We start from the raw sequence: 25,334 nt of genomic DNA, 5'->3' as shown, positions 1-25,334 counted from the left end.
CAGGCAGAAATGTGGTTGTCAGGCAAAAAAGCAAAGCCAAACATCATGAAATAGTGTGCTTGGAGATGTGTTTCATATTGCTAAAAAAGTGGTAGAGAAGTCAGCAATGTTGCACTGTAAACAGCACTGAATACAGCTCAGTCATCCAGCTAAACGTGGTGAACCTCCAGCTTTTCCTGAGGCTGAGGTAGAGTTTGCCTTTCTCAGGGTGAGTTAAAGCCAGGCACTGATGGGATAGACATCTGCTTTATGATCCTAGGCAGTTGTATATGAGATATAAAGGCAAACATGAACTCTTTAACACCACTCAGTCCATTGCCAATGAATTAGGTGTCAAAAAATGTACAGTCAGGTAGGGACAAGAAGCAGAATATACAGGCAACAGTATCTGGACTATTTCATTAGCAGGTGTCCCCTTTTATAGAACAGACATCCTCAAAATTAATTCTGAAATACAACTTTGGAAAATTACTTCATTTTCACCACTAGTGAAGGCTGCTACTTTTTAGTTCTAATTCTTTAATCTTAAAGCTCTTTTTCAGTGCAGTTTTGTACACTGAAAGAATTCTGGCAGCACAATAAATCCTCATTGCTGTTACTGACTTGGCAGTTTTCCCTTGGATTGGCTCAAAAGGAAGTACTGAGATTCAGGGATTGTGATCTCTACTGCAGCTTCAAGGATGCAACTTTGTCTTAATGCAGACCAGGCATCCTGTTATGCTCACTGAACCTTAAGTGAAGAGGGATTTTTAAACTAATGCCTGCACCTTGATATCTGATGGTTTTATTCATCCCCACAAAGCAGTGTTCTGGGGAATTATGTTCTGCACTGGGAGGATAGTGCAGCCAATGACCAGCTAGGGAACCTGATCCCATCTCTAAGCTATTCATTTAAACTTATAAATATTTAATTACAGAAACATAATGCTTGTTGTTCTGACGGATCTTCCTGTGAACTTCCGGCAAGTCGTACCCAGACTAATCAGGATATTCCTAAAAGCTAATAAAAAAATAAAACCAACCTAATTTTTGCAAGGAGTGTTTTTAAAAGTGTCTGTCGTAGTAATGCCTTTGCTGGGTTCCCAGACTCAATGCACTATGGACTGACTCCCTCGGGAGTGACAATTCTGAGTCATTTTAGCAAAAGAAGAATCTTTCTGAAACCATTTCATTAGTATTGGTTTTAGAGCTCCTTTGAAGACAATCCAGATAAAGTGACCCAATTGTTTCTTTTTTTGTCAGCCTTAGTGCTTTTGTGCGTGTGCTAGGATGGAATGTTCCTTAGAGACTGGTTTTCCTAGAAGTGGTTTAATGTGAAAGACAGAACAAAGTGCAGCAGCAGGTGATGTGGAACAGGCAGCAAAGCCCTCACATCAGTACTGTTGGTTGGAGGAGGGCGGCGTTGCCTGCCTTTGTAAGGAACCCTTCGGCACGTCTCGGGTCATTAGCCAGCAGTCCCGGCACGTAACAGTAATATAATAATAGCAAATAATAACAGGCATGCGGCACGTCCGTGTCCTTTGCCTATTTAGCGCGGGCTTTGTTTCGCTCCTTCAGTCCCGCAGGTGCAAATAGTGAAAAGAGCAATACCTGCCCTCCCTGCAGGCAGCGGCTGCTGCGCCCGAGCCCCGCCGCCGCTCCTCGCTACCGCTCCTGGAAAACTCCCTGGCCTGCCGGGAGGGCAGCGGCGCGGCTCTGCCGCCCTGACCGCGCCTCACCGGCGTTTGGGGGCTGCGGGCCGGTGTGCGGAGCCCGGGGCCGGCGGCGGCTGAGGATGGGCTGCCGGGGAGCCTGCCCCAGCCGCGGTTCCCGGCGCCGCCGTCCCTCACGAGGGGGGGATGCCGCCGCTCCCTCCCCCAGCCCGGGAGTGCCGCCGGCGCTGCCCGAGCGGGGCGGTGCCGCCGCCGCCGCCGGGGTCTCCCCGCCCGGGGGTTGCCATGAAACCGAGAGCGGCTCCCGCCCGCGGGGGTGGCGACGGCAGCCGGGGGAGGCGGCAGTAGCGCGTCCTCGCCGCGCCCCCCGCCCGCCGGAGCCGCGCACGGAGCCGCGCCCGCGCAGCCGGGCCGGCTCCGCACCGGCCCCGCACTGGCCCCGCACCGGCCCCGCACCAACCCGCACCGCCGGCAGCGGCGGCCCCGGGCCCGGCTCGGAGCGCGGCGAGCGCCGGCACAGGTGCGGCGGGGCGGGCGGGCCGGGGCGGGACAGGGACAGGGACAGGGGACGGGGCGCTTCGGGGAGCGGGCCGGGCCCGCGGTGGGTGCTGGGCGGGCGGGGGTGACAGCTCCTGAAGTGCCCTGCCAGCCCCGCGGGGCAGAACAAGTCTGCGGGGGCCGGGGCTGCTCTCTCCGCTCCAGAGGAGGCCCGGGGCGCGCAGCCGAAGTTGGCGCCCCGGGAGTTGTGCGAGGTGCGGCGGAGCCCGCGGCCCCGGCTCGGGGCTCCCCAGCCCTGCCCGGGATGCGCCACGGCCGCCGCCCCCGGGGATGCCGGAGGGAAAGGTAGGCCCGGTGCCCGCCCCAGAGGCTGAGGCAGGGCCGAAATTTTGGGGGCTGGGAAGGAGACAAAGTCGGGACTGCTCGGATGAATGAAGAATGTCTTTGCAGCTCTGATCTTTTCAGACTGCAGGGACCTGTAACAAGCATCCCCGCTGGTGTCAGCTGAATGCTGCTGGAGGGAGGGAATCTCCCCTCTGTGCTTGTGCAGGGGGTCTTCTGATTTTCCTTGATTAACAGCACTCTGGGAGCATCTCGAGGCGCAGCAGGCTTTAACCAAACGTTTTCAACACTCTTCATATTTAAAAGGAAAAATGAAGAGCTCCTATTGTTGGCACTTCTTGAATTGCTTTCCCTATTGTTAGCTTGGCTGTGCCTTCCCGGTGCCAGCCAAGAACAACTTTCCTCATAACTTCCGTTTTATAAATACGGGATGGCTGAAAGGAGTGCAGTGATGTGCTAAAAATAGCTGGGTGTATTCAGGTCAGGCACATCTCCAGGCTGGCAGCAGAAACAGTTGTATTTTTAAACTCCCCTGCTGATTGCACACAGAGCATGCGGGTTTAGTGATGAAGGTAAAATTGGGGTGATCTGGAATGCCGTTGTGCATGAGCCTGGGCATGGCTGGTTTTTCGCATCATCTTCTTTTCTCTGAGGACTGTGTTGTATTATTGCTTTAGAGCTAAGCATGAGGTTTGGTGGTGATGTGTTGCGCTCAGCCTAAAACAACCTGTGACAACTTCCTTTGCTGTTAGCTTTGATTATTTTATTTCTGTTGTGCAGAGAAGTGTTTGCTGTGGTTGAGGACCCTTCTGTGTAAGCAGAAGGCTGAACTGCAGCCCTTGGCTGAAGGGAGTTCATAGATTCAAGTCAGGAGGGAGGGACCTGCCTGCGTGCAGGAGCAACAGGAGACAGTGGGACTTTCTGGATCACCTTGATAGTCAGAAGCTGGTTGTTCCCAGCTGCTTGGCAAAGGAGATCTTGGAGAAGAGATTTGAAGTAGAACAGCCTGCTAATATCTCAAAAAAAAAAAAAAAAAATCTGCCCTCCCAGCACACACTTGCTCAAATACATGACAAGGAGGCAGTGGAGCCTGTTATCATTGCTTGAACAGAGAGGAAACCTTTATATCGTTGGAGGTGATGCAGAAGCAAGTGGAGGGAGACCAGAACAGGCTTTGAAAGTGAAGAGATATCGGTGCAGTGGGAAAGTGGAGGGATGGTGAGAAGTGATGTGGTTGTAGCTGTGGCTTAGAAAAATTATCCCTGTGACAGCACACAGGGTGGATAAATGAGTAAAATATTACATTTCAAGAGAAAGAAGTGTTTGGAAATTAGTGTCTTCCTCATTCCTGGAAGTGTTTTCCCCATTCCTGGAAGTGTTCAGGGCCAGGCTGGATGGGGCTTTGAACAACCTGGTTTAGTGGAAGGTGTCTCTGGCCATGGCCAGGTGGTTGGAACAAGATGATCTTTAAGGTCCCCAAACCCTTGATTCGATGAAAACCAGAGGATGATGGTGATGGATGGCAGTTTTATTTGTGTTAGCAGACAAGAAATACTGTGTCATAGAGAGACACGAAGCAGGAGAAGTTGGTGAGGTATTGTGAAGATCTAACACTTAAAGCCTGAGAGGGAGATGAAGGTTACAGAGCTGAGTGGAACAGGGTCTGGTTGTGCCAGGCTGGAACACGGGCTGTGCAGAAGGGCTGCAGGGCAAGCTTGGGGTCATCGTGCTGCCTCTGGGCTGGCCACCATCCACAGCCCAGACATCAGAGGAGAGGCTGAGTTCAGCCTGTGCAGGAAGATGGTCTGCAGCGATAGGGCACATCTGTGAGTACCTCCCAGGAAACTTTAGGGTTAGAAACTGAAGAGTTGTAAGCTGGTGAAAGATAAGATTCATAGTAACACCGTGAAGGAAGAAAGAAAAGCTTGTGGTGCTCACAGGGTACTTAATGGAGTTTTGAGAGGGTAAGGAATCACAACCAGGAGGGGACAAGATTTTGAAGCTAGAAAGCTGCTCTTGTAGACTTGGACAAAAAGAATTCAGGTAAGTGCAGAGGGCAGAAACCAGACAGTTCTTTATTTAACCACACAGGCTCCCTAAGTGAAGAGCAATTCTTACACAGCTGCCAAAGCTGTGGGACAGGTCAGGAGCTCTTCATTCTGTGCCTCATATTGCTTGGGTCACTTTGCAAGATCCCTTCAGTGGGCAGGTGCACACTTGGAGGTGCTTCATCTCCTTTATTTTCCCCACCTTTAAGTTACCCTATAGCCCTCTGTCTTCTTCAGTTCTTTTTCTGACCCTTTGATTTTGCATAAATAGACATAATTCATCATCAGGAATCATCTGGCTAGGGAGAGATATTCCTTTCTCTGGTTTTTCAGGGAGTCTGTGTGAGTTGTAGTTCTCTTGGTCTCCTGATCCTGAGGAGGCAGCTGCTGGTGGCTCAGGGATTCAGGTGGTTTCTGCTGTCTCGCAGACATTCCGTTCTTGGGAGCATTCCCTGCCCAGAGCAGCTCTTGGGAGCATTCCCTGCCCAGAGCAGTGTGGCAGCCTGAGGGTGCTGCTGCAGGACCCAGCCAGCCTGGGGTCACCTGGTCACACTGGCTGGGACACCTCACAGCCAGCGTGCCCTTGGGACTGCACCCCAGGGGGAGGATTTCAGAACCTCTTCTTTTGCTTTCTGGGGCTTTTCTGTCCAGGTTTCTCGGCAATAACTGTGAAGGGTTAATGACCACACTGTTAGTCATCAGTGCCTTATCAGTAGCAGTTTGGGCTGCAAGTGTGTGGTTGTTCCACTGTCTTCCTTCAGCCCAGGAAAGAAGTTCACCTCTTTACCCTGGTGTGTGGCTGGGCTCGGGAAAGTGAGGAAACTTGAGTCATGCTGTATTGTTAATAAAAGTGTTGCAAAAATTTCCAGTTTCCCCTGCTCGATACTGCAACAAATACACAAGTGTGTGAGAAACTGTTTGCACCTAAACCACAATGATTTTGAGATGGGATTGGCCAGAGTGCCCTGTAGTTAAGCATGTTTGTCTCTGGGAATGGGACTGTAAAGCAAGTTTCTGTGTGTAATATACTGATGTTTGCATACAGGGATTCTGTATGCAAAGTATGTTGCTGTGGATTTACTTTGCAGAAGGTTATATCAAAATACAAAAGTTACTTACTATTATTATGCAAATCACCTAGTGATTAACCAAACCTCAAGGTTAGGAACCGTCTGCAAAGGAGTTTTTCCCAAAGTAGATGCTGTGGGATATGAAATTATCTGCACTGTGCTAAGACCATATAGTTCACAATCTTGTCTGCTATATCCATGTGTTTGAAACTGGAATGTGGCCCTATGAAAGAAACAAAAAAATGCTGTGGCTGCCTGGCTGTGGCAGCACAGCTTTCCATTGCCCAATGCATATGGAGGAGGGGCCATGGGAGAGCACTGCTCCTGGTTCTTACATCTGTACATCTCCAGCCTGTCCTCATGGCAAGGACTTTTTAAGAACACATCCTTTTTGCAGTTGACTTTTTTTTTTCTTTTTAAGAAAAGAAAATGGTGACAGTCTTTGCTGTCACCATTTTCCCAACAGCAAGTTCATGGGGTCCCTGAGAGCACTGGGTTTTTATATTAGCAGTTGCATTTTCAGTGACAGCTATGGCTAGAAACATGTGTCTACATGTCATCAGACACATGTATATGTTTAAAAAAAATTTTTGAGCTCATCCTACTAATTCAGATGAATAACCATTGAGTTGATTCATAGATTTCTGTAGAGATGCTGGTAAAGTTCTCTATAAAGACTGAGTCAAAGGGTCTGGGCGTGGCAAATTAAATGAAGGATCTCTTGTACCTTAAACAGATATTCATGGCCAAACCAACAGAGTGGTCAAATCAGCTGAAGTCCTGAATAGTGTGTCCCTATAGGGCAGAGGAAGAGATGTGAATTTGGAAGCCCCAAAGACCTAGTTCTGCAAAATTTGTAATGGCCAATTATTTGTTAGGAAAAGTGATGACTCACTTTGCCTTCAGTACACTAAAAGATAAAAAAATTAAAGCCTGTTAGTTGTCTTGCTTTCTGTCCCTTACTGGTTTTTTTTTCAGTAACTTTTTTTTAATTTCATTTTTCTGTCTCTTCCTACATTCTTCTTTCCTAAATGCTGTTGCTGTCTGCCTTTGCACTTGAGTTCATCCCCTTGAGTTTGTTTGAAACTTGGTCAGGGTTTCAGCACTGTGCATGCTGCTGGAGGAGGTCAAGGGCTGCTCACGAGCAGTAACACTGCCCTGCTGCTCTCTACTCATCTGCAGAGTCAAACTGTTTAAAATTAAGATCCTGCTCCCACTCAACTTCTCCATTTGGGGTTTTCCCCAAAGCTTCCCAGAAGCAGATGGTGCTTCCTGGAGCTGTGCTTGCAGAGCACTACAATTTCTGCAGCACTGCCTCCTCCTGAGGAATCCAGCTGGATGTGCCCTTCCCTCAGAGCTGGCAGGCTCAAGGGCACTCTGTGCACAAGCTGTTGTGCTGTTCTGGTGTCAGGTGCTGATGGCAGGGATGAAAGGACACCTTCTGGGTTAAAAAGCTTGACTGTAGAAGGGAGCTTAGGCTGTGCTGAGAAATGCAACTCAAATCAATTTAATTGATCCCATAAAGAAGCAGCAAGTTTGCAAATTGGTGTCTTTCCCTTGGCCACTGACTTTATGATGCACTGATTTGTCTGTTCCAGAGCTTCATGGAAGGTTCAGGAAAACGTGCCGTAGGCTGAGATACCTCCTGGGAGGGGAGATGGAAATTGAAATAGGTTAGAAATGCTTTGGGAAAAGGTGAAAGAGACTATATGTTGCATTTAAGTAAAAAAGAGAATAGACACTTTCTTTGGAAAATTAGTATTTTAAATAACAGGAGACTTAAAAATTACTGCTTTCAGAGAAAATATAATAGGTTACTTTAGGAAAGGAAGAAAAACAAAAAGAAAACAAGAGACCAGAAAGCAAAGGAAGAGGGCAGAGGAGGATAAAGAAAGAGTGGGGGTAGAGATAGAGCCTAAGGCACTGCCTCGAGGGCAGCACATTTTGGACTGGGGAGAGAGGCTGATGCAGAAAGAGGGAGACAAGGCTGCCAAGAATCCTGAGTGTACAATTAAGTTGAGACTACAAAACCATTAGGGTTTATGGCCACTTAAGTTATTACAAAACCAAATAAAATGTTTATTTTCTTAAAATGGATTTTATTTCTGTTTGGGAGTTCTGTTTGAGTGTCTCATGCCTGTGCAGCCTGTGGCATGAGCTGATGTGACCGAGCCAGTGCTGCTTCCTCTGTGAGCTGCCACTTCACTTCCTGCAATGGGTGTGTTCACACGGCTTTGCGAGGCTACTGCAAAGGGCTTCACAGGATTGGACCTGGCTGTTTCTTATGTCCTTGTGTGCTTCCTGGTGCCCTTGTGCTTTTTCTTTGATCACATCACTCACCAGTTTTGTGGAAGGTGAAATCTACTCTGTATCTTGGATTCCGACTGTGAGAAATGTCTTTGGTAACCTTGTGTTGCTCCAGATGGTAAATCTGCAGTCCCTACATCATTGCAGTAAGGCAAAATACTTTTCAGTGGCTTGCCTTGTATCCTAACACTTCTAAAACATTTTTATGCATGATCTTTTCAAAGCTACTCTGGGGGATTTCCACTCCCTTGCTGTTTTAAAATGCTTGTACTGCTATGCTAACCACAAAGCTCACGCTGGTAGACTCTGTCTCTCTGTCTCTGTCTCTCTCTCATTTTCTCCCCACTGAGGACCAGCTACAGCTTCCAGGTATGGCTTTACCAAAATGTGTCTTGTTAATGCTGGCAGGAGCTTAATTTTGCCAGAATTATTTCTCATTTCTGAAGGGCTATTCAGGGGCTTGGCACACAGGGGTTGGGGGAAGGCTGCAGACCCAGAAACATCTCAGGGAACAAGTTCACCCCCTGAACTGGCAAAGTGGTGTCATGATCTTGTAAGGGTGAGAGGCAGAACCTTCTTACTGAGATTTCTGTGGTGCTTGGGCAGGTGATAAAGCATTCAGGGATTGCGACAGGAGTGGTGGCAACAGGTTTATTTTCCAGCTGTGGATGAGGTTATTTTAAGGCATAACAATATTGTGTTGATTAGAAATAGATTTCTTGACAGTGCAAAATCAATTAATTAATTATTTTTAGAACATCCAGGGGAAAGAGGAGATGTAGCAGATAATAAGCTGGCTGTAAAATCAAAGCTACTTTAGCACCAGACACACTTCATTAATTGCAAAAGTGTATTTTTAATTTTTTTTTTAAATGCAGTGTTGTAACCGGTGTCTTAAAACCCTGATGCACTCTAGTCTTATGGGAATTCATTGTAATGCTTGACTGTACCTCTGTGCAAAGGAAACCCTACTGTCTTACTCTGCTCAGTGAAAATTTGCCTATGGGCATGAGCAAACTGATGCTTGCTTAGTAAGGCTTTGCTGTGCCTTGAGGATGAGGTAATCTTACAGTTGGAACTTCAATAGCATAGTGGTGTCTGTATACAAAAGAAAATGTTTATTCTGCTGTCCGCTGCAGCAACATCCCCTGGGGGTGCTCAGGCACATATCCAATAGGAAATTGTTGCTGTCAGAAGTACTCTTCTCTGGGTACCAGCTGGTCACTACCCTGCAGCTTGTAAGTGATTGGGACAACAGCAGAGCAGTTCCTGAGATTCCCTCGCTGCCAGGTGAAGTGGGAGTGAGCCCTGAGTGCTGGCAGTGGGTCTGTGTTGGTGAGCAAGGGATCCTTTCCCTCCTCAGCCTCTGTGCTGCAGGGACACACATGGTGCAGCCAGGGTCCTTCTCCCACATGGGGACTCTGCCAGTGTGTTCTGTTGTCAGCAGTCAAAATGTTCTAACTCTCCATGGGCTAGAAGGGACAAGGATGATCCCCCAGTGATGTCAGAGGTCATCATCTCCTGTTTCCACATGGCTCCCTACAACTTGCTATATCTTAAATATGTATCTCAAACTAACTGTATAGATACTTTTAGTCATTCTTTGGGAAACTGTTAGCTCTTCCACTCTGTGTGTTGAAGTGGGGCATATATTTTTTTGTCCCCAAAATAGTGGAGTTCTGGGGGACGTCAAAGTAGTAAATCATACAACTTTGTTATTTTAATTCAAAAGTACTGGAGGCAGCTAATCTGTACATAAATTTAATAGTTTATAAGGCAGCTTGGAGAGTGTTTTTTAATGCAAGATGTATTCCCCTCCATTTTGTTTCTGTCTGTTACCTCCCAACAAAGTGACTTGATCTTAGACCTCCAAATTTGACAAAACTTTTCCCACTGTGTCTAAGACAGTTCTGATCTACCATAAAAGGCAGATAATTGTAGAGGGAGGGACAGGGCATCTTCTCAGCCTCGTCCCTACCAAGTGTCTTAGTGTAAAGCAACAGAGGTGGACTAGAGCTACAGAAAGGTAGGTGCATAACCTTTTTTCTGTGCCCTGTTGTATGTATGACATGGAAGCTGGTAAGTGAGGAAGGTGCTTTTTACTGGGAATACCCCAGTCCTGGAGGGTGACTGAGCCTCACCCTCCTCTCATGCAGTGAACCTGGCAGAAGCTGAGCTCTCAGCCCCATTTGCTGGGCAGCAGAGCCTGGGATCTTGTCTTCTTGTCCATGTGTGGTGATCAAGTCTGTGATAACAACCTGGATATTTTCCCTTCTCAGTCTGAGACATGGTGGCACCCAGTGCTTGTGCCTGGTTCTGCTGTCCTGGAAGTTTTGGCTGTAATGGTGCAATCACAGCTCATGGGGTAATGATTAGTTTCACATTGGAGAAAACAGGAAAAACATGTTCTCTTTTAAAAAAGCAACCACATTGTAAGGAATGGTTTTTCCTGTGTGCAGAAAGTATGTTTTTGTGGCTAGAAGAAGTTAATCTGTCCACAGTGGTTCAGTGTGATCAAGGTTCCACACAGCCTCTGTCATTCTGACTGCTGGTGCTGTAGAGAGAGAGCAGCCGTGCTGGAGGGGAGCTGTTTGAACATGGCTTTAAAATGTTGATGCAATTTTATATTCTAGTAAGTCATGCCCATGCTGATTTTTCTACTTATTATTATGTTCTGCTCAGTTTCTGAATAAGAAGCAATTTTAAGTGTGGAGCATTTTACTGGAAAATGTTTGGGCTCCGTTTGTTATGGTGGTATTAAAACAGGATAGTTCCCAATTTATAAAGTTTATTTTTGTTATGAAAATTCTCCCGCTTGGATTATTTCCAGTGAGATTAAGGCATCTGCATGGAAAGAGTTGTTCCAGAAGCATTTTGCTTGTGCAGGCAGGGCTGGGATGCTGAGGTGATGGGAAGGTGCAGCTGGGAGCTCTTTGTACTGCACTGCCTTTGAGCTCCCACTCATTGGTAGTTGTTTATAGGACTTGGGCTTAGCTCCTAGTGATTCATACCACTTCTTTTTTATGTGTGGGCAGAATTAATTCTATTTATTTCAGTATAGGGAAATCCTTTTTTTTTTATTTGTGTCAATTTTCAGTCTCCATACCCTCCATGGGGGTTTTGTGTGTGTGCTGTTGCAGTGCAGTTGCAGTGAAAATCCCTTTCCAGCATGCACTGTGTCTGCCTCAAGAGCATCATTATGCAGCACAAGCCTGCTGCTCTCTGCTATTTTAAACCAGCGTTAGAGTTCACACGTGTGCTGAAAAATTGCAGCATACACAAAGGCAGGACAGCTTCCCCTTGCTGGAAGCTGTGAGCAGACAGAAGTGAAAGCTCCCTCAGCCCCTACCTACGCTGGCCAGGCATCAGCGTAAGCAGGAAATTGATTCAGATAACCCTGGGCTGCTCTCACTGTCACCTACAGCACTTTTTCCCCTGACGGTTTGCCTTTGGTTTCAGTTCCGAGAGCCCGTGCGCTGGGAGCCAGGAGTGGGAGCAGAGCTGCTGCAAGTGCCCCGAGTCACTGGTGAGTGCTGCCATGGGAATTACACTGCCTGGGCTCCTTTGGATCACATCCACCAAGTGCTGGCTGGCAGAGGCTGCTGCTTCTCAGCTCCTCTGAGCCTCCCCAGCTGATTCACACGGGCACCTCTCCAGCTTGGGCAAAGCGCCGCCATCCACAGGCCCCCTCCTGGAGCAGCCCATTTCTTCCAGCAGAACAGCTGCAAGCCCTGCAGCAAAGCTCCTGCAAGGCTGGGAGCAGTGGTGAACTCCCTCATCTTCTGAGGTTTCCGCTCTGCCCTCTGAGCAGGCAGCCTCCCCTTTCACCTGGGGTGCTCTTTCCTGTGTCCTGAGGTGCCCTCAGCTGTGCAGTGCTAACCTGGGCCAGGCTGAGGTGGAGGAGGTGCTTCCATGGAGATGCCAAGAGTATCCATTTTTAGGAGTGGGATCTGGGTTGGGTGCATTATGAAGGTGTTTAAAGAGATACAGGCTCTCATTTCAGCAGGAGAGTTGGAAGGTGTTGTACCACAGCAGAGTGCTCCTTCCAGAAAGAAATGGGATTGATTTTGATTGATTTAATGAGCAGTGAGAGCTCTGGAGGAGTTTCTTGATGGAATTTTGGACTGCTGAGTGTTTCTTTTTAATGTGTCTCATAACATTTTTGCCTAAAATACGTCACCCCAGCTGGAGTTTCTGGAGTTAAGGAAGATCCCTAAAGGCAAAATGGGTAAAACATGGAATTGTTGTCGTTGTTGGTTTTATTTTAGTGTGCTTTTACGCAGTGATGCATTAGCTTGCTAAACCATACATCAGATGAGGTAAGTGCTGGAGCAGGCTAGGACTGGGGCAATTGTATGCCAAGTAAACAGGAGAGAGAGCAGCAATAAAAGAGAAGAAGGAAACTTGTTTCAGGTTTGTCACCGACCCAGGGCAGAGTGAGTTCCTAGGCAGCTCATCCTGTGGGTGGTCCATGCTCTGGAAGTTAATGGTGACAGCTCTCCATCTGCCTTAGAAGCAGCAGGAACACTCTGGTGCTGGCATCTGCTCCTGAGGCAGCACAGACAGGAGACTGGTAATCCCTCAGGCTGCATTTTGTCATCTCTGGCTGGCGTGAGGAAAAGAGAATTGCTCCTTATCAGGTGTCAGGGAACTGGAAGTGCATTTTCAGAGGAGGAAAGATCGACTGTTTAAAAATGAAAGAAACAAATGGACAGCCCTGTCTGGTTTGAAGCAGGAGGCTCTTCATTTGGAGGAACCAAACAGGGTAATTTGAAAACTCCTGTTGGAATAATAAGTCTTTAATGGCTGGAATATGATTACAGTTCATATTCCTGAGGGCTACCAATGTTAGATGCTCAGCTGTGCTGGAATATGTCAGACATGCAGCCTGGTGAAAGGCAGGGAGACTCTCACAAGATGGGGAGGTGAATACTGTGTACAGCCCCTAACGAGGGTGCTGAGTTACAGGAGCACTTAAATGTTGGCCGTGGAATACATTTTAATTGGTTAAGTGCTTTGGTGTGTTTTTGAATCAGGCACATTATCTGTCTGCAGGATTTCCTCACCCAGTATGGATTGTTAAAGTGGAAAGGAAAATGGATGTTGCTCTCTGAAGCCCAAGGTGCTCTGTGGCAGCTCACTAATTGCTGCTTTTGTGGGCCAGGAGCCACTGCAGCAGGGAGGGAGGGCGGAGTGCCAGCACTGGGTGCACTGTTTCATGCCAGACACAAGGTTGTTAATGGTGATGTGCTGGCCCTGCTTCCCTCCAAAAGCAGCAAATGCCCTGGGTGACCTTACGGGAGATGAGTGAGAGCTCTCAGACGGGTGCTGATGCCAGTAAAAGTGACTCCAGTGACTGACAGGGTGGGTGGTGCACACAGAGAAAAGACAGCATCCTTTACAGCACAGCTGTAAGACTGAGCATTCCCCTCAGGAAATCAGGATCTGGCAGCTCAGGTGTGTTTTGCTCTTGTACAGTCCTGTAAGGAAAATGTCTTCTGAGTGCAAAGCTGCAAGAAATGCCAACCAGAGTGGCTCTAGGGCTTGAGCTACTTGCAAAAAAATAAAAACTGCAAGGTTGGGGGACTGGTGCAAATCTCAAGATTTGTGGCTTAAGGCTTGGAACGAATGTTGATGGTTTTTCCTACTGGAAGATGATGAACGATGCATTCCTGTGCTGTGTATGAGTTATGGTAGGTTGAAAGAAAAACTTACGTCACACTTCTGATTGCAACCCTGCTTTTCTTTCTTTTCCCACCACTTCTTTCAGACAGAATTAATATAGCCAAAAACCTGCACATAATTCAGTAAAATAAGAGTTTACTGCTAGAAAAGAATGATCAATGGGAAAAAGAAAGATGTCAAGTTAAGAGGCTCCAATTCCTGTAACACCTAAACTGAAGGTAAAATCCCCCTGCTGGCTTCTTTTTTGTATGCTCCTTGCTGTGAACCACAAAGCCATCTCCTGCCTGAACCAGTGCAATGAACTTGTAAATTCATGTGGGCGGGCTCTACTTTAATCGGAGACTTTCCTGGTGAGCATTAAGGCCAAGACTTGGCCTCTGCTTTCCCCAGACTCTTGACGTTTTTTAAGACCTAAGAACTACTGCAAGAAAACAACAAAAAAACAAAACAAAAAACAAACAAACAAACAACCCCCCCCCCCAAAAAAAAAACACCAAAAAAAAACCAAACCGCCAACCAAACCATCAAAATCACAATTCTGTGGAATAATTTTCAGACTGTGAGGCTCTTTTCCAAAGAAGTGTGCTTTGATGCTTGGAGCGTGATCTTTGTTTTGTGGTTCTGTGAGCGTTTCATTGTTCTTCCATAGCTGGCACCACGTTTCCCTCTGAAACCTGTGTCCCCCCTGCAGATGAGAGCCCTCCTGCCGGCAGCAGCCTGCTGCAAGCGGTAGCCGAGGCGGAGTGGCTGCCAGGGAGTGTCTGAAGAGCTTCTCCCTGCCTCTGCTTCGCTTCCCAGCGCAGCTCCCATGGCCTGTGACGAACCCGCTGCTCCCTCGGGCACCTTCACGCGCCAGAACTCCTCCAGCGCCGGCTCCCTGGACTTCGAGCCCGACGCCGACTACAAGTTCGTGGAGAGCCTGGAGGAGCGGTACAAGTGCGCCCACTGCCACCTGGTGCTGCACAACCCCCACCAGACGGGCTGCGGGCACCGCTTCTGCCAGCAGTGCATCCTCGCTCTGAGGTGAGAGCACACTCCTCCCTGTCCGCACGCTCCCCTGCTCCCTCTCCTAAAAGAGCAGCCCACAGCTCCTATAAATCAGCAGCGAGTGCCATACTAATATTGCCCACCCAGTGACAGGCTGAAGGAGTCAATGGCAGGGCTCTGTTGAGCCCAGGGTGAAAAACGTCAATCACTTGTTTTTAAAATTTTAAAAGTTTAATAGTAATAAAATGGTTATAAAAACAATAATATAATTAGAGTAATAATAATTTGGACAACTTGAATTAGGACGAGACAACAGAAACAAAGAGTTACGGATGTCCAGGTACCTTTTTCTGGGCAGCACAAGCCCGAAAAAGGACACCACGTTAACAGAGGATTAACCCTTAAAAGCAATAGCCCGTTGAATATTCATACATCTCATACATGATGCATAAATTCCATGCAAACACAGGATTCTGTCTGGTCAGTGTCAACTTCTTCCTCTTAACCCTAAACGGCATCTTCATGGCTGAGCAAGGCAGGAAGAAGTTTGTTTCTCCTGATAATGGGGCGATAAATTCTCTTTCTCTGAAAGATTTAGGTGTCCTGTGGCTGTTATCTGGTGCGAGTACCTCATTCCTTTCTTAAAAAAAATATCCCACATACATAGATCCTATTTTAACAACAAAAGTTACGTTTTAACCACAAAACTACATTTACCATACTATTGAAATGTTAATACAGCACCACTAATCAATACAACAAAATACATATAGTAAATATCTGCATAGAGCCATATAATATGCACTTTTCACACCAGTGACTGCATGCTCAGTGTTTTAAAGGTGTCTCTAAAGGCCTTACCCCGTCTGCAGGGAAGTCAGCATAAAGAAACTGTTGATGTAAGCTGATAGTGCTGTGTGAGATGCTGCTGTGGTCTGTCTGTCTGCCATGGTGCTCTACAGAGGAATTTGCTGCATTGATGTCTTATGGTGTTGGTGCTGGTGGTTAGACTAGGCTGTGTTCATTTGCTTCTGTATAATCCCTCTGAATTCAGCAGAATTGTAAGCTGATGTTAATATTACCTGATGCTGCAGATAGATCACAGGGCTGCTAGCATCCCTCTTGCTTGGTACAAATGAGTTCACCCTCCAGACCTGTCTGGGAATACATTATGGACTCTTTGGTGTACCTGAGGGCAGGATTTTACCTGGAAAGGTTGCAGAGGAGCCTCTTTATGTGGATGGATATCACTAATTACCTTTTGTGAACTTTAGATGCTTCATGTTTGCTGCTTTATCTCTGGGTTAACTCCTTTTGCACTGCCTCTATGACTATTTTCCTGGATTTTACATGATTCCTATGCCTTTTAAGAAAGAAGCCATTAGATCTTCTTTTAGTGGCATAGCAAGGAGGGCACCGCTTCTAGTAGACAAAGGCTGGGTTTAAAGCATACAATGAGATTTTTTGAGATATGACATTTGTGATCTGCAGATGGTCAGACAGTGATGATGTTCCCTTAATTAAAAACATCTTGTGGTTTTTACCATTGAACACTCTTAGGACAGACTCTGCTTTCTGTTATGTATTCATGGTTACTGCCTTATGTCCTCTTTGAGCTGTGGGCAGAATTTGGCTGTGCAGTTGCCAGATGAAAGTGTTTTTAAAGGACTTTTTCTTGTTGTTTCTACTGCTGACTGCTGTCAGAGTCAGATTATAGCATAGCCCAATTTAATAAAATAAATTGAATTTCCTGTGGGTTAACATGACTCTTCTTTTGATCTAGAGAGTTAAATGCAGTACCCACCTGTCCTGTCGACAAAGAAACAATAAAAATGCATGAGGTAAGTGGCTATAGCTTTATTTCAGCCGTCAGCATTTACATGGGAAAGGCAAGACAGCTGAGAACAAGGTGGCTTTCAGTCCTCAGGGCAGAGCAGTTTTTTGTCTCTGAAATAATGCTTAAGGAAGCAGTCTACTCAGTGATGCTCTCCCAGAAAGGGATTATAGCTTAAGCTTCATTTTATACCTCATGTTCTAAAGTTATTTAATTTTAGTCCTCTGTATTTCCAGTAAAGTGTTGAAGAATTTCACAAAGCTTTGAATCCTCCCAAGTCACCAGATGTCTGGTTTTTTAATGGAGATTTTACTGATTTGGTTTTTAAATGCCCTATCTTGCTGGGGTATCTTGTTTATCTGATTGTCTTCGTTTTAACTTGGCTATAATTTGATTTCTTGATTATCTCCATTAGATCTCATTAACCCTGAAGACCTAATTTACTTTTGGTAACTTTTAGAGGAAAAGAGAGATAATCCTTTTTATTTTGCAAGCTGTTGTTGCTTTTGGTTGCTTTGTTTTATAATGGATTAATTTGTCCTTATTTATATTCCAAAGCTTAAAAGTATACTATATACTGATCCTGCCAGAAATTTTCCAGGGAAATAAAATGTCTCCTTCCTCTCTCTTCTAATCCTGATAGGAAATTATAATCAGACTATCTACAGGATTTTTGTTTTTCATTTTTCATCTTCTACTTCTTGCAAATTTTGATGACAACAATGCGGGAAGATCTCCAAATAAGGCAGAGAGTTTGCTCCGGGGGCTTCATTTGCTTCTGCATACACATCTGAGAATGGTGCTGCTTCTCAGAGGTGACAGAAAGGATATCTCAGCATCACCTCCTTCCCAAAGGCACTGCTTGAGCAGAGTGGAGCATGCATAGAGCTGGTTTGGCTTTCAGAGCCTGTTAGCTCCAGCTGCTTTCTTCTAGATACAGGCAGGCTCTGGCAGTGCTTATACAGCTCCTGTGCTACTATTCCTGCTGGCTGTGGGATGGATCAGCATCTCTGGAATAACTACATGGGGGAAAAAACCCCTATGCTTACGAGAAATGTCATAAATGGTTGAATTTATAGTTTCAATACAAATTTTCAATATGAATTATCAAGAGCCATACTCACAATTATGGTGTCTATGCTTGAACACCTAGAAGATCTGTAGCAATGTTTTGTTCTTTTATATTATTTATAACATCCCATGTGACTGCATATTAAGGCTGGTTTGCTTCCTTTACAGGTATTCAAAGACAACTGCTGTAAAAGAGAAGTTCTCAACTTGCATGTGTTCTGCAAAAACTTTCCTGACTGCAATTCAAAAGTAATTCTGGGGCGATATCAGGTTGGTTTGCTTGATCAAATTTTGAAGCCTTTGATTTTCATGACAGCTCTGTGTATTTATGATCAGCTAAATTCCCGTGATTGTCTTCAGAGTTATTGTAGCAACGTGGTTCAAGTACAAAAGATTATGACAGCTATACACTGTAAGTAGCATGTATTACAGCTTTTAGCTTGTTCCAGCTTTGCCTTAGGGTGTTTTTTTTTAAATAAGAGCCATTTGCTATATGTAGCCTTTGTAAATCGCAGCGTTCATTCATATTCTGAACACTTAGGTGATTGCTGATTTGAGGAAACCACACTGGCCATTTGGCATTTAACCTGCTGCTGTGTGTTGCAGGAGCATCTGCAGCAGTGTTTGTTTGAAAGCATGCAGTGCACTAATGATGGCTGTCAGGATCGAATTCTTCGCAAAGACCTGAAGGAGCACTTGAGCCAGCACTGTAAATTCCGGGAAGAGAGGTGCCAGTACTGTAATACATATGTGGTGTTAATTAACATAAAGGTAAGATTATGAAGCATTCCTGGGAATCCATCACCTGTTTCCCCTTGATATTGCTGAGTGAAAAATTTCCAGCATTGCAATGGCACTTAAATCCTGAAACAAAATTTGGCTGAGTAGCTGAAGGAGAAAGTATAATAAATGTAATTTAAATCATACCAATTATTGATGCTCTCTTATGAACAACAAAGTGATATGTGACTTGCATTTGTATGTTTGGGATTACTTTTTGCACAGCTTCCTCTGTATATACTACTTTACAAAAATGAAAGCCATTGCCTTGTTCTGTTTTCTTCTTCTTCAGAATCATGAGAAAAATGACTGTCCTGATTATCCTGTGCCTTGTCTCCAAAACTGTTCACAAATAATTCTGAAAAAAGAGGTACTATTATTTTTTTCTGATACTGCAATTCAGCATATCACATAAATTTATGAAAACTGAAAGCTGCAGACTACATTGGCCCATGCCAATAAAATTTCATTGCTCTAAGAGTTTCCTTGGTTTGATCCTAAAAGGATATATCTCCCATCTTCTAAGTGGATTATTCTGTCACTGCAAGCCATGGGTGTTTTGCAGCATGGAAAAATACCTGGCTTGCTTATTGATTCTGAATACTTGTTTTCCTGGTAAAGTGATTGGTGGTGTCATGACAGTGGCCTTTATTCGCCCCTTTTTGCAGGCATTTAAATTTTATTAGTGCTTTGAATTACTAAGTATTTATTTAATCACAAACTGCTTCATTAATACATGCAGATTGAAAAGCACCACGCTGTGTGTCCCGAGGCAGAAGTGGACTGTCCATACAAGCAGTACGGCTGTCATGTAAAGGTACTGTTTTACACATCTTTGTTTGTTCCAGGACTGGGCTTTGTCTCCCAAACCGTCAGAATAATTAAAATAACCAATTTATGTCCTTTCACAACCATTTCTGCTGGCTAAGATGAAATACTAGAGAATCAGGACTGCCCTTCCCTCCCTTTCAAGGCATAAAGGGGACATTTTGAATGTTTGCATCAATAATTTTTTTACCAACAACTTCAAAAATCTGCTTATCTTACTATTTTATTCTTTCACTTCCCCCCTCTGCCTCACTAAGGTTAAAAGAAGGAAACTTGCTGAACATGAAAACAGTGCCCTGAGGGAACACATGCTGCAGATTTTAGACAGGAACTCCCGGCTGGAAGAGCAGGTAAGTCATATTTAATGAGCACTCTTCAGCAGTTCTTGACTGGTTAGAGGACGATACAAGATTCTACATTTGTTGCCTGCTTTAGATCAGGTACATTTTAAAAGACTGTTTTTATGGTTTTTCACACCTCAGAAGACAGAATAAGCTCTTCTAGTGAAGCCAGTCAATTACTGGGATACCTCTGTGTGCTCAGGCACATATATTTTCCACCAGGCACAGTGGGAGGCTCCTTGCTATTGCTCACCTCATTTGCTTTCAGTCTCTGCTTTACACTGGATATGGGGTTTAGAGATAAAGTATTTTAAAGTTTAATTGACTAGCCAGGTTGCTCCAAAAAGCAGCCTTTAGCTGCCCAGGTCACCTGCTCTGTGTGGAGGCAGCACAGAGGACAGCAGAGCCAGTTGCAAGCACCTCTCTGCTCAAGATCATTTCTTTGGCTCCCAGCAGGAGACACTGGGTGTAGGCCCAGTCCTGTTAACTGAGTTGATGGGGGACTTACTCTTTGCTTGTTTATGCAAGAAATAAGAGTCCCAAACTGCTAAAATTTGGTTTTGAAGTGCGTATCTCTCACTGACTCATCTCTTCTGCTGGTTAGACCTCAGCAGAGGAAAAAAATGCATATACATACACATGCACCTGTGCATGTAAGTGTATATTATCCCACTATAGAGCTGAATGGATCATCACGATGGAAATGAGAGATAGGAGCCTCTTTGCACCTGGAGCCACACAGATCTGCTCAAAAGTCTGATTACCTTATGTGCAGTTCTTGCTAGTGCTTATTCACAAATAGTGAATGAAGAAGTGCTCTATCTAGCTCACTTACAGGATTTGCATTGTAAACTTTACCACTGTCTCTTATATAGTCAGATACATTATAATTTCTGCATCCTATGTTTTGGTGTTCCTTAGCATTTATACTCTGATTTTTCCATCTGTAGATATCTGACCTGTATAAGAGCCTGGAATGTAAAGATATTAAAATCCAGCAGCTAGCAGATGCCATTAAGAAGTGTGAGAAAGAATTCAGACAGTATACACAACTGTTTGGTAATAATAGCAACTTGATGGTAAGCACTCAGGTGAGACATTGATTTTACTTTTTTTACCAATTGCTTTTTTGCATCCTGAAATATGTTTCTCCAGTAATAGTTGTTATTAATAGCACAGCAGTAACAAATCTCCCCAAGACCTTCTCATTTTTTTACAATATGGTATTGTCTTTTCATTTTAATCAATACAGAAGTTTGGATACATGATCTGGGCAAAAAGCACAGTACAAATCCTCATGGTCAGATGCCCAGGGCAAATGTGCAGGTGTAAATTTGAATAATGAGTTGAATGAAGTGGTGCAGTGTGAATGAGTTCTGAATGAGGAATGGCTTCTCAGTCTGTTAATGTGCTGAATTAATCATGAAGGAGCACTGGGATAAGTTCCTAAGCCAGCAGAGCACTTTGAATGCATCATATTGTTGCTACTGCTGACATGCTAAAGACTTCACTATCCTAATTCAAAGCAACTATCTGGTTTTATGGATATCTCTTGTCTCTATTTCCCACCCTCTTTCAATGGCATGAACTGGGAAGGCTCTGGCCAGTCACCTGGATAAGTCTGCACGCCTGGAATCACAAGTGAAACAGCTAATACAGATGGCAAACCAGCAGCAAAGTAAACTAGACCTACGGCCCCTGTTTGACGCAATTGAGACCATGAAGCAGAAGATTGCCCTGATGGAGACCTACGACCAGCGCTTGGGTATGTTGGTACCTCCCTGCACATGTGGGGGGGTTGCTGATTTACTGCTGGCAAAGTAGAGCCTCCGGTGCTACTAGAAAGGGCTTTTCTTCTTGCATTCTGAGACCAAACTGTGATGGTGTGTGCGGTGTTCTCCTGCCTTTCCCTACTGCACAGTGTCTCCTGAACTCCAGCGGCACTGCAGGGCCACAGAGCTGGCCTTGGTTTGGCTCCTGCACTGTGATGGAGGTCGTGGTGCTATTCAGGCATTCATGATTTATAGTTGACAGCTTTTCTTATTCAACTACCAGCTGCTGCAATTACAGTTTTAAAAAGTTAACAGCTGTAGTTCATACCTGTACTCAGGCTTGGGTAGATCAGTTTTGCCAGCTTGAGTCTGGGTGCTTGTTTTATCCAGGGCTCTGATGGTTATATTTTACCAAATGTCTCACTCTTTTTTTTCTATTTCTTTTTATTTCCCTCTTCTCTCAGTTGTTTTGGAAGATCAATCCAGCAAACATGATCGCCAGATCAATAATCACAAAGCACAGCTCAATAAAAACGAAGAACGATTTAAGCTTTTGGAAGGCACGTGCTACAATGGGAAATTAATCTGGAAAATCACGGATTACAAGAAGAAGAAAAGAGAGGCGGTGGAGGGCCGTGTGCTGTCCATAGCCAGCCAGCCCTTCTACACCAGCCGCTGTGGGTACAGGCTGTGTGCCAGAGCCTACCTGAACGGGGACGGCTCGGGAAAGGGAACGCACATCTCCCTCTACTTCGTGGTCATGAGGGGCGAGTTTGACTCGCTGCTGCTGTGGCCTTTCAAGCAGAAGGTTACACTTATGCTTTTGGACCAAAGTGGGAAAAAAAATCACATTGTGGAAGTCTTTAGGGCTGACCCCAACAGCAGCAGTTTCAAAAGGCCGGATGGAGAAATGAATATCGCCTCCGGCTGTCCGCGCTTCGTGCCGCACACCGTCCTGGAGAGCACAAAGAACACCTACATCAAAGATGACACTCTCTTCTTGAAAGTGGTCGTGGATCTAACTGACCTGGAGGAATTGTGAAAAGCGTGCCCGGTCAATGTGACTGCTGTAAGCATGAGGAACTGCTTTTGTGGTGAGCACCAGCCATGCAATAGCAAATTGCCACCAGTCAAGCTACTGAGAATGTTTCATGGCTTTGGACTACAGGACAGATAATGAATTGCCAAAGCATCAGCCTTTCCTTTTCTACCCTTTTTTTCAAGACCGCATTTTTAAGGCAGCTAGAAGTCCAGGTTGGCGCAAACATGCATTCAATCCAGATTGGTTCAGTCCAGGCTGGGGAGAATGCTTTCCTTCCATCCCCAGACTGGCATTTGGAGATGAACCTCCTCCTGTAAATTCCCAGGAGCCCAGGCAGGCCTGTGGGCTCCTCTCCCTCACACAGAAGTGAAGCCATGCCCAAACATGCAAGTGCATTTCATCTGTCTGTAATGGAAACATTTCAACATTAGCAAATTTGAATCAATGTGTCTTGATCCCTCCATCTCCTGGATTTTTGAAGCAGGGAGAATGGCTTCAGTTAGGCAGGGTAAACATTTGCCAAGTATCTTGCATCTTTTTTATTTGTTTTAATTGTGTTTTCCCAGAAAGCCCAGAGGAAGGAGCCAATGCCTCTTACGTTTTTAGCCTGTTTTTTCAGCTGTACAGAGTACCCCAGCTCACAACAGCTTTCTTGTGTCCTTTCCACTCCTGCCTAGTGCCTTGGGACTGGTTTCCATTGGTGGTAAACATCCACAGTCCCCATCTGAAGCCAAAAGCTGCAGGTGCTTCTCACCTCTCAGGACATGGCCAGAGGCAGGGCACTCAGCCAGCCTGCCAGCTCCTGGCTGCACTGCTGGAGGAGGGGCAAAACTCCTGATCTTTTGCTTCCACATCTGTGCAAAAGAGATGTTTTCTGGCCTTACCAGCTCTACAAAAGGCAGGAAGAGCTTGGGGAATAGCTCACTTATGTAACATGCACTTTTCCTCTCTCCTAGAAGTTTGAGGAAGAAGGGGGAAAATAGATTAGGGAGTGAGGTTGCTGTAAGAACCCAATTTTGACAATCAGTGCAGTTTTAGTGTTTGTTAAAGGATGACACAGCTGCTGACTGTGATGTCTGAAGATCTTAATTTTTATTCCAACTTCCTTCCATATTGCAAAGGAATGTGTGCATTGTACAGGGTTTATTGGAGACACACTAAAGCCACCAAGGTCAGGCATTGAGGAACACGTGACACAGAACACATGTGCCTTTTTAAAGCCCTTTGGGTGCCTGTAAGAGGGATGTAATTCTGCATGCTCAGTGATTTTGTTATTACAAGTGGCAGAATTTTGCATCTCTCATCTCTTACAGGTCAGGTAGGGAAACACCACAGCATTATCCATTGCTCCAAAGCTTATCAAGAGACAGCAAGAAACTAAGCTGGTTTTAGAGTAAGAATAAACTAGGCAGGATAAAAATCAAAACAGGGCACAGAGTGAAAGGAGTAAAATAGAAAATTCAGGAGGGCAAATGTGGTAAAATGAAAAATACCCTTCCCATGAGGGATGTTGATAAGAATCTAAATAATTCAAGGATTGATACCAAGATGAAGGCAAAATGCTTTATTTTGTATCTGCAGTCTTATTGCTACACATTCACTTTCCCACATGGTTTTCAGGGCATAATTCAGACGCATGTATTTTCTAACTCAGGGGTGGAGGGGAAGAGACCTTAGTAATCTGTACCTCATGGTGGGTTAGCACATGTGAAATCTTTGTTTTGATCTGGAAGTCCTTTTGTTTTATAATGTCAAGATGTACTGAGCCACCATAGGGGCTTTCCATGTTCCTGGGGACAGATTGTGAGGAACAAATTTATTCTTGTGTTCCACCACCACTGACCTCAGGAGTCATTTCAGCTTGTAAAACAGAATGAATTAGGCATAACACTTGGTTACAGAAAGAGCAGGCTTGTTTTGACAGTGGTGTGCCATTCTGTGACATCAACCCTGAGCCTGGATTTCATGTCACTCTTTACTTTAATATTTGTCATGTAACCTTCAAAGTGACACAACTTCCATAAAAACCACTAACAACTGATGGGAATGTACCATCCCTGTGTCCTGGGGCTCTCAAGGACACTGAGTGTCCAATACAGAAAGTGATAAAGGACAAGCAAGGGAGGCAAGATGGAAAGGATGGGTGTGGTCTGTACCCTGGCAAATTCCCAGCCCTCTCTGCCTCCACCACCTCAAATGTAAAATGGGAATAATAATACTTGCAGAAGAGCTAGGGCTATTTAAATGTTTGTGAAGAAATTTGAGCATGAAAAGAGCTAAGTATTATTAAAACTCCATTTCTAATTGTTAGAATAGGTGATGGCATAGTGATGTGGATAGGTGTTTAGTGTTTTCCTAGGCAGATTTTGGAAGCATGTTTGGTTTTACGCAGTTCCTACTGCAGTCTCTCCTCTACCTACTGGTTGGGTTTAGGTTTTTGCCATGAATATTCCTTTTAAAATTCTGAAGCACAAATTCATCCTGGGTGATGGAAACATCCCTTTTGAAATACTGCCTGTTTTATAAAGAATTAGTTGAAAATATTATTTTTTTTAAAGACAACCTTCTTTAAATTTGTTCTTTTTAGTACAGAAATTAAGATATTTATGTTAAAATTTCAGTGATTTTTTTACTGCTTGTAAACAGGGTTTAAAATTTCATCCCATTCCTAATAAAGAAAAAATGTTGTATAGCATGAACTGTCAGGAAGAATTTTGATGTTGCATGAAGAATACCAAAAAACTTTTCAATAATGTTGTACTGGGTAAGAAACCAAAAGAGCATAGGGTATTTCTACATCAGCATACCATATGTTTCTAATGTATTTATTGATAGTTTGTAGTTGTTTGAATATCTCTTACTACAATAGAGGCATTTTTCTAGCCGAATGTCTTTACTGTGTACATAAACTAATGTAAGAATAAATAATTTTATCATCCTTCTGGAGGGACTGTGGCCTATATTCCTTTTGGCTGGACTGAAGCAGACTTTTAAGGATGTGGAGTACTGGGCATTTGTTTTACACTAATTAAAAAACAACAAAAACAAACCAACACTGCTTAAGATTAGGAATCAAT

The 25,334-nt window shown here is 44.8% G+C and overlaps 1 protein-coding gene across 5 annotated transcripts; it reads left to right on the top strand.

Annotated features, from left to right (window-relative positions):
- Positions 1-1,881: 1,881 nt before the first annotated feature.
- Positions 1,882-25,203, top strand: TRAF5 (TNF receptor associated factor 5). Of its 5 annotated transcripts, none has more exons than XM_071426521.1 (13): positions 1,882-2,172; positions 11,377-11,443; positions 13,692-13,820; positions 14,294-14,625; positions 16,373-16,430; positions 17,663-17,764; positions 18,101-18,265; positions 18,567-18,644; positions 19,017-19,091; positions 19,360-19,452; positions 20,394-20,534; positions 21,040-21,208; positions 21,680-25,203. In XM_071426521.1, the coding sequence occupies exons 4-13, from the start codon at positions 14,411-14,413 to the stop codon at positions 22,255-22,257; spliced, it is 1,674 nt and encodes a 557-aa protein (XP_071282622.1). In that variant the 5' UTR covers positions 1,882-2,172; positions 11,377-11,443; positions 13,692-13,820; positions 14,294-14,410; the 3' UTR covers positions 22,258-25,203. The 5 variants fall into 5 exon arrangements, with proteins under 5 accessions (XP_071282622.1, XP_071282606.1, XP_071282642.1 ...); XM_071426505.1 differs by having other exon boundaries at positions 13,688-13,820; XM_071426514.1 differs by lacking the exon at positions 1,882-2,172 and adding an exon at positions 7,922-8,286 and having other exon boundaries at positions 13,688-13,820.
- The last annotated feature ends 131 nt before the right edge of the window (positions 25,204-25,334 follow it).

This window comes from Agelaius tricolor, unplaced genomic scaffold (assembly GCF_023055355.1).
Source record: "Agelaius tricolor isolate 1412-34295 unplaced genomic scaffold, bAgeTri1.0.p SCAF_1, whole genome shotgun sequence".
Lineage (NCBI taxonomy): Eukaryota > Metazoa > Chordata > Aves > Passeriformes > Icteridae > Agelaius > Agelaius tricolor.
Note: the sequence above shows the minus strand (reverse complement) of the source record. Positions and strands in the feature narration are given on the sequence as shown.

Bases quoted from the DNA above. Each gene is read 5' to 3' on its own strand.
- TRAF5 (XM_071426541.1), top strand. From the start codon at position 14,411: ATGGCCTGTGACGAACCCGCTGCTCCCTCGGGCACCTTCACGCGCCAG. The intron at 16,431-17,662 runs GTAAGTGGCTAT...CTTCCTTTACAG, and splicing joins AAACAATAAAAATGCATGAG to GTATTCAAAGACAACTGCTG. The intron at 21,209-21,679 runs GTATGTTGGTAC...CTCTTCTCTCAG, and splicing joins GACCTACGACCAGCGCTTGG to TTGTTTTGGAAGATCAATCC.